Source organism: Suillus bovinus (assembly GCF_016758785.1).
Source record: "Suillus bovinus strain UH-Sbo-P2 chromosome Unknown EDB93scaffold_123, whole genome shotgun sequence".
Taxonomy (NCBI): domain Eukaryota; kingdom Fungi; phylum Basidiomycota; class Agaricomycetes; order Boletales; family Suillaceae; genus Suillus; species Suillus bovinus.
Genome location: NW_024542179.1, coordinates 42934 through 58303, shown reverse-complemented (window position 1 = coordinate 58303; position 15370 = coordinate 42934). Strand labels below are relative to the sequence as shown.

The following is a 15370-nucleotide window of genomic DNA, read 5'->3' as shown; positions in this document are numbered from 1 at the left end:
ACTTATCGACGCTATCACAGAATCTGTAAAATCAAGAAAGGCGATTGTTTTGGTGATCGGCGTAACTTGCACATGAGATGGTGTAATCTAATGAGGCAACAAACAACAGTAAGTCTGATGCAGATAAGTATGCGTAATACAAGAACTAGGCCAGATGGGCTGTGATGTCAGTGTATCCAAGCTAATACCTGTGTTGTCGAATCCAGATGCCGCATTGCAGGTAAATGACGGTATATGAAGGGTGTATATGACAGCGCGATGAAGTGCGGAAAGCCATTGTTGATGAATCATTTGTCAATCAAGACCTATCATCGGTCAGCGTACAGTCATTATCACCACAAATCGGACTGGGGAAAAGAGATGCGGCAAGAATAAAAAATCACGCACATTTTGTATTCTACTTCTGTCTCTTCCTCGTCTCCCACTGCATACGAAATGGAAATGTCAAGATCACGGTTGTTCCGCGCGTTCGGTGCGCAAGATAGTTCGCCAGTAATTTCCTGCCCTTGTTTGATGGTGATTGTCGAGGGGGTATAGAACACTGTTTGCCTTTTTGGAAAAAAATAAATGCCTGAAGAACAAAAAGTTGAATTGCAAACGTACTTCCAGTGCGTGTATTGCGCATGAGGACCGGTTGAAAACTTGACTTTCTTATGTGTGCAGTCGAAGACTATGTCAAACCAAGCCAGGAACGCATGGATATCTAAAGTAGCGCGTATGAATGCTGCGATTATACCTGACACGATTACACTCACAGTCATCGCGTGTAGCAACAAGGCTAAAAGGCGCTGTGAAAGTCAGGTCCTCCTTTGTTGCTGTCAAGAGGTCGATTTCCTGCATGAAGTCAGATAAGTATCGACAATGTATTGTTGCAAACAAACTTTGATAACATAGGGATCGGTTACAACCGCTTTGAGTTCAACGGTATCCACCAAAGGTTCGCGGAGCGCGATGTCTTTGATACACGAGTAGTCGAAGCCGTACACATTATCCCAGACTATAATACTGTTCTCAGCCAGGCGCGCGTATAACACAAATATACGTACAGTTGATCTTCTCCTCTTTGTAGTCTTGATCTTCAATGGCAGCAAAAAGGATTCTTGCTGTGTCGGGGAATATCAATCCTTCCGGTTTGAGGTATTTGTCTCTTGCAAGCAAGACGGTATCTAACATAGATTCGTAGAGAAGGAAATATCCCATCCACTCTGAAATGATGATATCGAATTTATCGATAGGAAGCTCGGCTTCCTCAAGTTTTCCCTTGACGAGAGTAATTGCTAGTGTATTGTTACTAAAGATGGTATCAGCAGCATGCGGTCAGACGTACTGTCTTTGAAGCCGTTTGCTTCTATAATCTTTTGAGCTTGATCGATAATATTCGACATGTCGATCTTCAAAGGCATGCAGTAAATGATACGAGCAAGATAGGCATGTAGCTTACACCGACTACATGTGAAGCACCCGCTTTTGCGGCGAACATACTCAAGATACCAGTTCCACATCCAACATCTAGGACTGTTTTACCCTTGAAGAGGTGACCATTGTTGATGATCGCAGAACGATATGATCCTGTCCGGACAGTGTCCTTGAGCATTTCCTCGTGAATACCTGGCAGGACATGTCAGACTAACAATAGCTCGATCAGACGGATCAACAGACCAAAATGCGCGTATGAATCCGCATAACTGGAGAAGGGAAGCAAACATTAGGTATTAGAATTTCCTTGAGAAGATATGCGCAAATGTGCGAACTAGTCTCTGGAGGTCATCGAGTCCGATGTAACATCGGGGGCGACATGGTGGGTCGATGATGGTCCTGCGCTTTCCGATTGGGTATCGGAGACGATATGGTGGGTCGATGGGCCTGCACTTTCCATCTTCAAACGAAGTAGTTGGGTGAAACTAAAAAAACACAAAGGATACAAGTTTGTGTTTGCAGATAAAAATTCACCGGTTCCCACGGTAGCAGGAGATCCCAGGTACGTGAGGTTTCTCCGCTGACCCGTGAGAACAAAATCTGATAAAACTATACAGCTGAGATTATCAGGCTAACTTGGACTCCAATGATCAATCGATCAAAGCCTGGATTTATGACCGAAAAACAGAATCTGCAGCGCTGAAGGTCAGGTTACTTCCAATGTTCCTGACCAGAATCCTCTAGACTGCTATGGTACCACTGGTCGACTTGAACGATTTCTAATAATAGATGACTAACCAAACAATGTTAAACAAATTCGGCAGACGTAGCTGACGTGATCTGCCGCTTAATTGACAGTGCCCCCCTGCTTATGCGCCGCAGCGCGCAGCCTTCGAACTCATACAAAAGCCACGTAGCGGAACTCATCGATGATAATCGATCCTCAGTCAGAAATGGTGAGTATTTCTTGAACATATGTAAGCTTGACGGCTCTGGTGTTAATGAATTTCCAGGTGATCAAGCATAGTGCAGATAACCCACCTTCCTACGACTACGTCGAAGCTCAGACTAGTTCAAGTCAGTTTTCGCATCTTTATTATCCTGCATAATAAGTGTTTTACCATGATTTCAGATGCTGGACAACAACAGCCACCTTTGATGACTGACAAGAATACGAACCAACAAGTGCAGCTGCCTTCAATACCTCGTAACGCTGTGATGGCTGTTCACTCTCGTACCATGCCTCTAGCGCAGCAACCCACAGTCTACCATTATCAAAATCCCTTGACTGGCGAGCGCATCGCCTCGCTACTGCCCCCAGACCACCCAGAAATGATATGTTTACAGCAAGGGGCACATGTCACCGAAACCAGCTTTGGCATCCTAGGTAGGGGCAATCGCATACTAACGGGAAAGCAATTGACTCGTGCCTTTCTTCAGGTATTTTGGCTGCAATAGTTTGGTTTCCATTGGGCGTTGGCCTTTGCCTTCTTGACCGGAGGGTCAAGTGCAAACGCTGCGGGGCGGTCATAGACAACGGTATTTGTGGTTAATTAGTATTGTATGCCCTCAGCATTCTTCCTTTCTGTTCCTTGGGACTCCCGCGATGCACAGATATGTTCTCCTTGTTATTCGATGTTTTCATCTCTATATCCCAGTTTCTGCGATGCTCTTAACTTATTAATGTATAGGTGTAGTATGTAAATTACTATTCGACGGACGGATAGAGAATGCCAATTCCAGCTTTGTTAAACAAGTAGCCTAGGCAATTATTTTTCGTAGAGGCTAAGCGGACTCAAACTGTCACAGCATCATCGTCGGATCTACCTTTACATAAAATTTAAACCACGAAATCTACGTACCACACATACTTAAAATAATCCCAAAGTCCCCAGCCTTGGTTGAGAACTGAGCAAAAGAAAAAGAAGGGCCTTGCTGGGAATCGAACCCAGGCCACTTGCAATTGTGAATCGCCCAAAGCAAGTATCGTACCTCTAGACTACAAGGCCTTGAGATATGCCAACGAGTGGCTGCTCATAATAAAAGATAAAGACTACGCGGTGGCTTATGACGGCAAGTCATAATAAAAAAACATTGCCACGTACTAGTATCCGAGTCTGCTAACGGTGCACCATTCAAGCCCTCAAGACACAAGACGTGATCACCTTAGCAGATACACTGGAAGGTGAAGGTAGGATGTTGTTACTTGAGCTAAGTGGCTCCCAGAGAAGAGGAGTATGGCAAACCAATTGCTCGAAGACCTTTGAGTGCCAGTCTGAACCGTTCGTACCTTTCAGGTTGGAGCTTGGAAGGTGCCGTTGAGCCTAGTGGTTTGATCCTGTCCATATTGGTATCTATTCATTTCAGTTCAAAGGTCAGAGGAGCATGCATGATCGGTTTGAATTTTCCCATTACTCATCGATATCTGAATCGCCTGACCGCTGTGAATGTTGTGCTGTTCAGGTTTGATAGCACTCAGCCGTTCGTTAGTAACGTTGAGAACGAATTCACAGCTGTTCAGAACCGCCTCCGAAGTGTGAAGCTTACTAAGCTACTGGAATTAGTACACTACATCGTCGAAAGCGAACTTGTACAGCAGTACTTGTTAAAGCCCGTCCACCACCAGCCATGGTTCGAATTATCATCAAAGGAGGCAAGTGATTCTATTTAGGCCTTTTGGCGCATGTTAATTGTAACCTTATAAACGAATCAGGTGTTTGGAAGGTACATTACAACTTCGTTTGAGTCTTGCCGGAATCCGAATCTGACACACTCATCCAGAACACGGAGGACGAAGTTCTCAAGGCCGCGATAGCAAAGTACGGGAAGAATCAATGGTGATTTGTCCATTTATTGTCAGCTGTCCCGCTATGGTACTGAGCATTACTAGGGCGCGTATATCGTCGTTGCTGGTCCGAAAGACCCCCAAACAATGTAAAGCGCGGTGGTACGAGTGGCTAGATCCATCTATCAAGAAGACGGAATGGTCAAAGGTGTGTGTCGCAGACTTTTGTTTTTATGCTGAAACCTGCAATGTACTACTCAGACCGAGGATGAAAAGTTGATGCATCTTGCAAAAATCATGCCCACGCAATGGCGGACAATAGCTCCTGCGGTGGGTCGTACCGCCACACAATGTCTTGAGCGATATCAGAAGTTGTTGGATGAGGCCGAGGCGAAGGAAAACGAGGAGCTGGGGCTGACAGGACCAGAGGGAGAGTCGGCACCAAGTGCAGACGACATCAGGCGCCTGCGACCAGGAGAAATTGACCCTGATCCTGAAACTAAGCCTGCACGTCCCGATCCTATCGACATGGACGAAGATGGCACGTTTTATTTTGCACGGGAGGCGGGTTTTTGCTGACTCTGCATACAGAGAAGGAAATGTTATCCGAAGCCCGTGCTCGTCTCGCAAATACACAGGGCAAGAAAGCTAAGCGGAAGGCTCGTGAACGCCAACTCGAAGAAGCAAGACGTCTTGCTGTCTTGCAGAAAAAGCGTGAGCTGAAGGCTGCTGGAATCATGTGCGTCAATCTGTTTAGTTTGGGCTATGACCCTCCTCATATAATATGCTTTAGTATGCGACATAAAACGAAAAATAAGGGTATGGATTACAATGCCGATATTCCCTTTGAAAAGAAGCCGGCAGCGGGCTTCTACGACACGTCGGAAGAACAGGCACGCATTGCCTCTGCGCCAGTCGGCCAATCTCTCCGCCGTTTAGAAAACAAACGCAAACCTGATGAAGAGGAAGCTGAACGAAGGAAGCGACAACGTCGCGCAGCAGAGGCTAAGGGCGATAACGATGGCCACCAAACAAAATTTATTGCCGCTCGTGATGCACAGATACAGAAGTTGAAAGAGGCGGAGAGCATTGGTCGTCGACGGAAGCTTGTGTTGCCGAACGCGCAGGTTGGTGAGGCGGAACTAGAAGATATTGTCAAGATTGGGCAGACAGGGGAGAATGCCAAGGCATTGGTTGGTGGCGGAAGCGAGGCAACTGCAAAACTCTTGAGTGATTATGAGGGTCTGGAGGGCGCAAGAATGGCACGAACACCTCGTACTGCACCCCAACGTGAGTCTTCTTTAGTACTCACTTCTATCGCGGCGACTGAGTTATATCATAGAGGACAATGTCATGTTGGAAGCACGCAATTTACGGAACATGACCATGGCCCAGACACCTTTGTTGGGAGACGAGAACACCCCCCTTCATGTTGGGCCAGGGGGAGGAACTGGTTTTGAGAGCGCAACTCCTCGGCATCAAGTTGCTTTTACCCCAAATCCTCTCGCAACTCCTATGCATGGCGGCCCAGGCGATGTTTCTGCAACGCCGCGAGACGGTGCATCGTGGGGCGCAACCCCACTACGTACGCCTATGCGTGATACCCTCAGCATCAATCCCGTTACGGGCATGCCAGTTGGCGAGACACCACGCGACCTCCGGTTACGTGCCGACTCCGCCAAGCGTGCATTGAAGGCCGGATTCATGAGTCTTCCAAAGCCTGAAAATAACTTCGAGCTTTTGGTTCCCGAAGATGAAGAGGAAGACGATGGCACCACAGGTCCGCTATCAGAGGAAGATGCTGCCGAACGGGATGCGCGCTTAAAGCGGATACGCGAAGAGGAGGAAAGAAAGGCCTTGGCAAGACGGACGCAGGCTGTTGCTCGTGGGCTACCTCGTCCTGCACGTGTCGACGTGGAGCAGCTGATGAGGGACTTGAACATCGGGGAAGAAGATGACGACATGGCAGAGGTCAGAAAACTCCTGAATTCGGAGATTGCGGATCTCCTGCAGCACGACTCGATAATGCATCCTCTCCCTGGCACAAATATTCCTGGTGGCACGTCATCAACATATCGGATACCGCCAGATGATGATCTTGCTGCTGCCAAGTCTGAGATCCATCTTGAACTTGCCCTCTCAATAGGCTTCCCTGATGCCAACGAAGCCCAGGTGAAGGAGGGACTGGCAACGCTGTCGAGCAGCGAAGATATTGATGAGAGTGCGTCTTGGGCAAGTATCCGTCAGCAGCTTGCTTTCGATGCCTCCTCGAGAACATGGGTAGAACCCAGCAGCCTTTCCGCGGAAGCCAGGATAGCCGGTTATGCTACACTGCTCGAGGAGAACCGTGGAGAGATGTCGAAAGAGGCCGGCAAAGCTGCCAAGGCCGAGAAGAAGCTCGACATCACCCTTGGTGGATATCAAGCACGTTCAAAAGCTCTATCCAAACGTGTCACTGAAGCTTTCGATGAGCTCGTGCGCACGAAAGTGGACTATGAGAGCTTCTCTCGGCTCAGTATCAACGAGGCTGCAGCTGGACCACGAAGATTAGAGTCGCTGAAAGAGGAGGTGGATGTCCTATCACGGAGAGAGCGGTTGCTGCAAGAGCGGTACGCAGAACTTGACCGCGAGCGTCGGGATGCAGAATCGAGGGTTGCTCTGCTGGAGGAGAAAATCATGGCAGAGGCAGAGGCACTCAATGAAGCAGCTCTCGCTGAGATGGAAGCAAGCGGATGATTCATTTTCAAGTGTTTTTATGCAACTATGTATCATTCTGCTTTTACACTCACTATATAGTACTTATCGTAACGGCACCGGCACAAGCCCCCGACCCGTTATTCCTGGCATGTCTTGCGTCCATCGAATTAAACGCAAGACTAGTTTGTTCTATACGCTTGTTAATGCACAATATGATACACAAAATGTTTGTTGCTGTCATATACAACTTCTACATGTTCAATTTCAATTTACAGACAGTGATCTACCAGCTGATCATTTGGGATTATTCTAAGGTCAGCTTGAGGGTCGTGATGTTGATTGTGTGGGGTCGCCACTTGCCTGATGTACCCGAGCACGTTGCACATCACCGGGTCACTCAATCAGTTCCGCAAAATGTCGTGCACCAATGTCGTCCTTCATTATCTTTTAAAGTCATGCTCGAATATCATAAACCACTGCAGGCCCGGAGATTTGCTATACCTCCAATTCTTGAAGTTCTCCACCGGCTCTGCTTGGGATTGCTCAGCATCAAACAGAAGCTCACAAAACGACTAGGACGTCGGCACTGACGGACCTTAAATACATACACAAAATCTATGCTTTACAAAATATCAAGAGCAAAATCATCTCGTCTCCAAAAGTCAGCAAATAGTTTCGTTTTTCTGTGAAACACAAGCTCGGATATAAGAACCTGCATTTGTTCCTGACTAATAATTTAAGTTGCTCACACTTGTAAATGTCGATGCTTCAAGTTCCTTCCCAGATGGGTCGGTTCGTAATTGCGTAGCCCCAGTGCTAAACGCAACCGTGTTCTAAAACAGAATTATAATTTACGCAGTTATTCACATGCATGGTGCTCACCAAAGCAAAGGAATGGCTCTGAGTGTCGTTTCTTGGGGCCCTGCTTCCGAAGGAGCGACCTACGATTCAATCTGTACGACATCGGTGAGTTTCGGTTTAATGTCTGTCTGTTTGGCAACTGACGAGATTAGGAAGGAGTTCCCTACGACTGCACAATACGTGGGTTAATATATTTAATGTGAAGTATTCCGTATCATTACCATTGGGCCACAATAAGTATAACCCGAGCCCCGTATCTGCGTCATTTCAGCTGTGGTAGAATGTGAGTATAAGCCCACTCACTGTTCGGCTGCTTCAAGGTAGGAATCTTGGGAAACTGGTTAGAGAGCGTTCCCATGGGGGAAGAGACATCGATAACAAAGCCCTCACCAACGTTGCCAATGTAAAGGCCATCAAACTAATGGATCATCGATCAAAAATCTTGTAAGCCATAAAAGAGTCAAATACCTAGTGACCAGACCAGTTTCTGTGTAGAGTGATGTCAGGAGGGAAAGAGCATCTGATGAAGGCGCTTCCTAATATCTCACCGATTGTCCATTTAAGCAACCGGTCGATCATCGAAACCGTGCTATGATAGATGTAAGAACAGCAACTTGAGGCGAGATGATGGGTAGCATACCTTCTAATCTCAGAGCCTCGTTTCTTGTATAAACTCCAGGCGATTCCAGCGGTGATGATCAACTCACAAGCTGCACGTGCGATGAGAGCGAGGTCAGCCAGCAGAAATTGAGTAGATTCAATATGCGTGAGGTCCATAGAAAATTGCATTCCTAGGAAAACGAACGCGGAAGTTTGTGCAGTCACGGAGAGTATTTGGGAAAGGGTGAGCAAGAAGACATTTCTAGTCAACCTCCAAAGTCGAAAAGCGTAAAATGACTAATATTACTCGTAAGCACTTATAATGGATATATATACATCTGGAAATGACTTACCTGCACAATAGATACTGTTAGACTGCTCAACGGAACGGAGATGTCTGATGCTGTAGGAAGCACCGTGAGTTGAGATGGGTCACCATAGGTGCTGACAGTCATTGTCCACAGCATCGATATCACACAAGCAAAGTGGCCCAGCTGAACCAAGCTGCAGAATTTGTGTTGGTATTCGGAGGAATCAAGTAAAACATCGGGCGCACATGACTGTAGATACCTAATCGTATGGAGCGATCAATAAAATCAACGATGAATTGTGTAGTTGATCGACCTACAATTGCTTTCAGGACGACATGGTCGCTCCTGAATCTCGTAAAATACAAGCAGGACTGACAGGCGAGGCAGCCGAATAACGCAGCACTCAACAGCCCACAGACTAGGACCGGTCCGATGATCAACCCTGGATTGATATCGCTCGCTCGTTTGAGGCTACTCATGCTGCTTATACTAAGTTTTGCAAGGTTACAAAAATAGTGTGATCATTCAGACTGACTTACGAAGGTGTTGATTAGTTGGGGATACAAAGGATCGTCGAGAGTTGCGACCAGAGTGGGGAAATGCAGCTTCTCCGTGACAGATCAGTGCGAATCCATATAAGCACCTGAGTCGGAGGCAATTATAGACAGAACAGTCTTAGCTGCGCAGTAATAGATATGATGCCCTTTAATTGGTCGCAGTGTGGCGCAAGGTGGTACGGCCCCGAACGCGCACGACTCGGTCCCAATATGAAGCAACCAACAACTTCATCACTACGGAAACGAGAAAATATCAGTGAAGGGGCACGCAACATACGCGGAATCATCGCGTCGTACAATTCATTTATTCGGGCTCGTAATTGTTTCAGGTTGAGGTGGTTGCTCGCAAGAAACTCATCATTGAAGGCAAATAAGTATAAACAAAGTTTACAGCCTCATGGTGCTTCGAGCGCGCTCGAGATGATCATGCATCTGATCAAAACTGATATTGATTGGACTATTTTCAGCGTTTGATGAGATACGAGGTCCACTCTGAAATTCACTTTACGATATGCATCAGAGATATGTAAGTTGTACAGCATTAATTATCAGCATGTGCCATAGAGGTCCGACTTCCAATATGTTGGTGCTGTCCACGGACATCTTCTACACCGCTCTAGCCTCCACATGCACCTACGGCGTATCACGTCAATAGTAGGTCATGGATCAGGAATGGAATTTCATATGTGATGCAGTGTGAGTGGGTTGAGTCCCGTGGGGCACGCGCAATGCCTATCTCTGCTTCTGTATACAGCCACTCAAAAACAATGCATCTGCTGACCATCCTGGTTGTTACTAAGGCGCTTGGTATGGTACGGTCCGCGCCCAATTTTTACAAAATGCTTGAGTCGTGCAGAAACCTTCGTTTAAGTGGACCATTACACCCAGGTAGGCCTGGAGCTTCATGACGTCTTGCATACGGGAACCGATATTATTATCGACAAACCTCAACACAGCACCCATGCCCAACGCCGAACTAGAGTGTCAAGAATAAATAACCTCGTATTCGCCCTATAGCCAGCAGCACGTTCCATCATCTGTTAAACATCCATGTGAACCATCGTAGGCTTAGAAACTCGTCCGAGTTCTACGTCGATCGAGCGTTCTGCTTCTTGGGATTCTTTAACGTCTAGATGATTGGAGTTCTCCAATACGTATGCTTCTGGTCGCCTAGTGTCAGCTTTGAACACAATGGTGTTCTGAAACAGAATTAAAATCTACATGCAGTTGATCAAATGGTACTCACTATACCAGTACGACTCTGGACATCACTTCTCGAAGCGGACCGACTCTCCTGAAGAAATAACCGCCGATTGAACCTGAATGCCATATCGGTAAGTCCATCATGTTTATCATTTGTCAAGTCCGTTTGGTGACTGACGAGGCCAATAAGGAGTTCGCTATAACTAAACGATACGGGGTCAGTAAGTATATTGAATTTGAAGTATTCCATATCATTACCATTAGGCAGCATCAACCATGCTCCAAACCACACAACTGCATCATTTCAGCGGTGGTGAAATACAGTACAAATACACTCACAGTTCTGCTCCAGGACTAGAAACTTGAAAGCTTGTTAGAGAATGCTCCATTCGAAGGAAGATATAAGTGGTGAAGTCCTTACCAACACTGCCACTATAACGGCCATCAAACTAACAGATCATTGATGGAAACACTTGATGAAAAAATAGCTAGATACCTGGTGGAAAGACCGGTTTCTGTGTAGAGTGTCAAAAAAGGACACCAATCTCATGAAGGCACCTAATGTCTTACCAATAGTCCAATAGATCAACCGGTCGATTATCGTCATTGTGCTATGATAAACGTAAGGGATGGTAGGCAAAACTATGAAAATTCATACCTTGGAAGTTTGGAGACTCGTTTGTGGTATAGACTCCAGGCGATGGCACCAGTGGTAAGTAAGTCGCAAGTTGCACGTGCAACGAAGGACAGCGTAATCAAGTCCATTTGATTGTCTTCAAAAACCGTGAGGTCTGTCATATAAAACGCTCTCGATGAAAGAATGAGTGTGGAAATTTGCGCAACAACTGAGATCATTTCGCAGAGAATAGGCAAGAAAATTTTTTCAGACAACCTCCAAAGTCGAAATGCGTAAAATGCCTGGTATAACCCATAAGTAACAATGAATGAGAATGAATTCGGAATCATTTACCTGCACGATAAATGCTGTGAAGGCGCTCAATGGAATGGCCAAGTCTGCCGCCACAGGAAACACCTTGAGTTGAGATGGGTCACCATAGGTGACGACAGTCATCGTCCATAACATTGATATTATGCAGACAAAGTGAGCCAGTTGAATGAAGCTGCGAAACGTGTGTTGGTATTTGAAGGAACCCAGTCAAACATCAAGCGTACAAGACTGCAGATACCTGACCACAAAAGGATCAATCAAACCGACACTGAATTGTGCAGTTAATCGACTCACAGCGGCTTTCAAGATAAGACGATCGCTTGTGAATTTTGCGAAATATACGTAGAACTGGCAAGAAAGACAGCCGAATAATGCAGCGCTTAAAAGCCCACCGACTTGGACCGGCCCAATGACCAGATTCGCATCGAAACCGTTGACTGAGCGTTCTGGGATGTGCATCGTGCCTACACTCAGTCATGCAATGTCATAAGAGACGGTCTAATCGTCGTATGTGACTTGCGAAATCGTTGAGTAGACGGTGATGCGAGGAGTCAGTGAAGAGAAAAAGAATACAGCGGAGATGTGTAGATATATAGAACAGTGCGCTTGACTTTCGAAACACCGAAGCATGGTGTCCGTCAAATCATGTGAACATGATAACAATACCCAATTTGCCGCATCAGAACAAACGTCAACAAAGTTGGTGCACATGGCTGCCACATTGCGATTGGGATCAATCTTTGATGTTCTATACTTGTGCTTACAGCGCATTGAAAATCCATTATCGCCGGAGACTACTTCGTGCGGTTTTCGGACAAAGAGTTGCGGCCGTTCGTAGGGCTGGGCGATGTCAGTCCTCCGAGTTCACGAATAAAGTGCCCAACTGGGATTTCACGTTTGCGATACGCTCGGCCTGATATCAGTGACATGCTAACTCGCACAGTACGTTACACCAGGCCAACCGTGGCCAACTTGAAGTAGCCAAGGACTCGCACGGGTGTTGGCAAAAATAGAAATGGTGGGATGGTTGAAGTCAACGTGAAAGTTCCTCCTCAATGTTCATGCATCTTTCAAACTCCGCGATAACACCTGGCGCAGGCTCATACGTCCCTTGTCGTCGTCCTTTGTTGTACTAAAATTTTGCATCTGGATTTAAATCTGGGTACTTGTTCATCATTTTAATTTTCTTCCCGAAGACCCAAAAGTGTGTGGACTTCTGCTAGTATCAACTAACACCGAAGGTCTAAATTAACGGTTTTATGTTTTGTTCATGCGTCCGACTTGCCCGCAGTGCATCAATGTTCCAGATGATGACACAGGTTTTGGATTTAATCCCTGGACTACCGAAGCTACTGCCAGCGTTCAACAAGTACACTAGCGCCTACTACTCCATCCCATGCGGCATGCAAAATGCCCTAATGTCTCCCAATTGTGTTGCCTGTCAGTGACACGAGTTGATTGGTGAGAAAACCTCTTGGTTTAGTCAAGACAAATTACTCGCAAATCGCCAAAGCCGTCTATGATGCTAATAATAATACAAATGCAGGATGCAAACAAGTGTCTACATTTTACGTTGAGTGTTCTCAATGACTTCGAATGAGAATATTAAATATTTTGGTGAACCACCGGGGCACGCCAAATCTCCACCTCTAAATTCGACCGAATTCCCAGTCCTCCAGCAGGCAGCACATCTTTGTTTGAAGGTCGCATTGTCTAAACTGCCAGCTGATCTCGAAACGTTGGTGGCGGAGGTGGCGGATACAGTCCCAGACCCAATTTTGGGAGTTCCATCGGGGATCGTGACGTGCGATTGGCACGCTTGCGAGATGTCTCTCGAATAAACTCAGCTGATGGGCGGCTACTCTTCCAATGGTAAAGCTTCCGCGCCAGTCATTGGTGTTTACGTGCGGCTGGTTGTGTCTGAACTCTATGGTGTAGGTGTCTGTGTTTCCCAGGATGTGGTACGTGTTCCCGATACCAGGACCAGTCGGGATATAGATAACCCAGTGAAGGGGATAAGGCTGAAGGTACTCTTTCTGGCCTCGCCAAAACTGGACGACTTCAACGTTGTAGTACGTAGCTGGGGCAGACATAGTATTGGAAGATGACTATGAAACTCGGTCAGTTCTTGTTCGCTGAGATTTTTTAATCTGTGTACTCACTAAAAGGGCAGACGACAGAGAGGTGAAGGATGGGTGAGTTTGAGTTTTGAGCTCATCGATGACCTGGATTTATATACCTAAGCGGTTGTGGAGTTTGGTTTTGGGAACAACGAAGTGTGGAACACGATATGACCACCATCTCCCGAAGAGAGTATCATCTGTCGTGCGCTTTGAATATGCTTGGTGGACCATAGATTGTCTTTCCACATCGGACGATCCACAATGACTCCGCCGCATTCAAAGCTGCAGGTGGATGCTATGCTAGGGCTTTGACCCCGTCATTGTTGTCAATCATCTTGTAATGGAACGCATCAAAGATGGCGTGATTGATTGTATCGCTCGTGACTCGTAAGTGTGCCAAGCTTATGGACATGGATTTCGTGCAGTGGCTCGTTCGAGCTCTTTGTAATGACATCATTATATTTTGTCAATCACTTGAATTAATGGATCGAACCAGTTGGACTTTTTTCATTCGAATAGTTAGGGTGCAGGAGCCCACACATTTCATCAGACATCACGTCTCGCACGAGAACCGCTCACTCGTTTTAAGAAAACTACATATATGATACTTCATGATAAGATGATAGGGTATAAGGCGGCCACTGCAAATATTTAAACCAGTCTCAAACTAAGCGCCTATGTGAACGAATTCGGTCTACTGCTCAAACGCAATCTTCCCGCAGCGTCTCTGCATCGGAGCTGTCGCTACCAAGCCAAAAAAAAATGGGGATAATCGGAACGCTACGCACGGAATAGCAATACAGGCTCAGCCTTCCGTGTGTTCCGGCCCAGCTTGGCTCGAAAGCCGCGGCTTTGGCCTGGCTTTGAGCGGCTCTGGCATCTTTGCAGGCCAGGCCAAAGCCACGAAAAACGGCTGGCTTCGGCTCAAGCTGCGGCCCAAGTACAAACGAGTGGAAAATATATAACAAATACTAGATTTCAATATCAGTATCACTATCAAACTCTGGGTCCGAGTTACAGTCACCAAGCAATAGACCATCCCATCATCTTCGTCATCAGCCTTCTCACTCAATCCATTCTCACCTGATCCATCCTCTATTTCGAACTCGTCAAGTTCATCCTCCACAACAGACGACGGCCCTCGTTCGCGGAACAGGAGGAAAAACTTTGATACTTGCTACTGAAAGCAGGGTATCCAATGAGATAGAGTGAAAAAGGGCTTGCAAGGTTGGTTGCATATGATCCTTGACATGAGTAACTTTGAATTGATGTAAAACTCTGCTTGTGTGCTAGTGAGTCTTGAGATCTTGAGAGTTCGTGCGTACTCACTCGGAATTACATAATATAGTGAACTCAGCTTTGGGTTTTTTCCATTTCTGTCCACCTGTGTCCTTATGTAAGGTGTTGGCAGAATCATGAGTTACAAAGTTACTACTAGCAGACAGTCACGGTTCGACTCAAACTGCCACACGCGCATAACCGTCACACCAAGAATACTGAAATCGAGAAAGCTTACATTTCAGTAGCAGCGACAGCATATGTATGGGAACTCAGGTAAGCCAGTGTGCTTACAGGAGGCCTTGAGATTGTTGTTTTCTCGGAAAACACAGTACTGATGCAACTTTTTGGCTTATTCAAAGCCTCAGAAGCCTGCGTACACTTCTGTATCTTGTTCACGCATCTAAATTCAAGTGGTATCACGTCGCTGCACCCCACGCCTGAAAGCCTGACGCTCCAAGTTCTAGATCCATCACTGTCGACTCGGATCACTGCGGGTCAAAGTTGAGATATTGCGGTTATCAATTCCTGGACTACCCTCGCGTCTGGCTAACAGCGTCTCGCTCATATCGAAGAACTCCAAGTACCAC

At 46.4% G+C, this 15370-nt stretch overlaps 6 protein-coding genes and 1 non-coding gene across 7 annotated transcripts; 2 read left to right on the top strand and 5 right to left on the bottom strand.

The window, feature by feature from the left end:
* Positions 1-165: 165 nt before the first annotated feature.
* On the bottom strand, positions 166-1995 carry EDB93DRAFT_1183656 (S-adenosyl-L-methionine-dependent methyltransferase). The gene is made up of 9 exons (XM_041450733.1): positions 1752-1995; positions 1660-1685; positions 1442-1608; positions 1328-1391; positions 1047-1277; positions 882-997; positions 756-834; positions 604-703; positions 166-549 (listed from the first exon to the last, which is right to left on the bottom strand). The coding sequence occupies exons 1-9, from the start codon at positions 1874-1876 to the stop codon at positions 333-335; spliced, it is 1125 nt and encodes a 374-aa protein (XP_041301545.1). The 5' UTR covers positions 1877-1995; the 3' UTR covers positions 166-332.
* A 660-nt stretch (positions 1996-2655) lies between these two features.
* On the top strand, positions 2656-2969 carry EDB93DRAFT_1095763 (uncharacterized protein; the record flags this gene model as incomplete). Its single annotated transcript, XM_041446720.1, has 2 exons — positions 2656-2803; positions 2857-2969. The coding sequence occupies 2 exons, from the start codon at positions 2656-2658 to the stop codon at positions 2967-2969; spliced, it is 261 nt and encodes an 86-aa protein (XP_041301544.1).
* A 374-nt stretch (positions 2970-3343) lies between these two features.
* EDB93DRAFT_t110 lies at positions 3344-3425 on the bottom strand. Its single transcript has one exon. It is a non-coding gene; the product is annotated as a tRNA-Pro (tRNA).
* A 619-nt stretch (positions 3426-4044) lies between these two features.
* Positions 4045-6937, top strand: EDB93DRAFT_1243506 (pre-mRNA splicing factor component-domain-containing protein; the record flags this gene model as incomplete). The annotated part of the gene is made up of 7 exons (XM_041452154.1): positions 4045-4047; positions 4198-4253; positions 4307-4409; positions 4463-4742; positions 4793-4940; positions 4995-5491; positions 5544-6937. 7 exons carry the CDS (start codon positions 4045-4047, stop codon positions 6935-6937), a joined length of 2481 nt encoding a protein of 826 aa, XP_041301543.1.
* A 624-nt stretch (positions 6938-7561) lies between these two features.
* Positions 7562-9581, bottom strand: EDB93DRAFT_147343 (uncharacterized protein). Its single transcript, XM_041455517.1, has 14 exons — positions 9210-9581; positions 8988-9159; positions 8916-8929; positions 8713-8863; positions 8400-8656; positions 8308-8348; positions 8228-8246; positions 8150-8177; positions 8063-8087; positions 7981-8016; positions 7904-7928; positions 7781-7851; positions 7648-7731; positions 7562-7581 (listed from the first exon to the last, which is right to left on the bottom strand). The coding sequence occupies exons 2-13, from the start codon at positions 9147-9149 to the stop codon at positions 7715-7717; spliced, it is 846 nt and encodes a 281-aa protein (XP_041301542.1). The 5' UTR covers positions 9150-9159; positions 9210-9581; the 3' UTR covers positions 7562-7581; positions 7648-7714.
* An 802-nt stretch (positions 9582-10383) lies between these two features.
* Positions 10384-11935, bottom strand: EDB93DRAFT_147201 (uncharacterized protein). The gene is made up of 10 exons (XM_041455516.1): positions 11674-11935; positions 11604-11617; positions 11401-11551; positions 11089-11348; positions 11001-11041; positions 10927-10945; positions 10852-10879; positions 10689-10791; positions 10474-10633; positions 10384-10426 (listed from the first exon to the last, which is right to left on the bottom strand). The coding sequence occupies exons 1-8, from the start codon at positions 11836-11838 to the stop codon at positions 10735-10737; spliced, it is 735 nt and encodes a 244-aa protein (XP_041301541.1). The 5' UTR covers positions 11839-11935; the 3' UTR covers positions 10384-10426; positions 10474-10633; positions 10689-10734.
* A 1093-nt stretch (positions 11936-13028) lies between these two features.
* EDB93DRAFT_1095764 (uncharacterized protein) lies at positions 13029-13472 on the bottom strand (the record flags this gene model as incomplete). The annotated part of the gene is made up of 1 exon (XM_041446721.1): positions 13029-13472. The coding sequence occupies one exon, from the start codon at positions 13470-13472 to the stop codon at positions 13029-13031; it is 444 nt and encodes a 147-aa protein (XP_041301540.1).
* Between the last annotated feature and the right edge of the window lie 1898 nt (positions 13473-15370).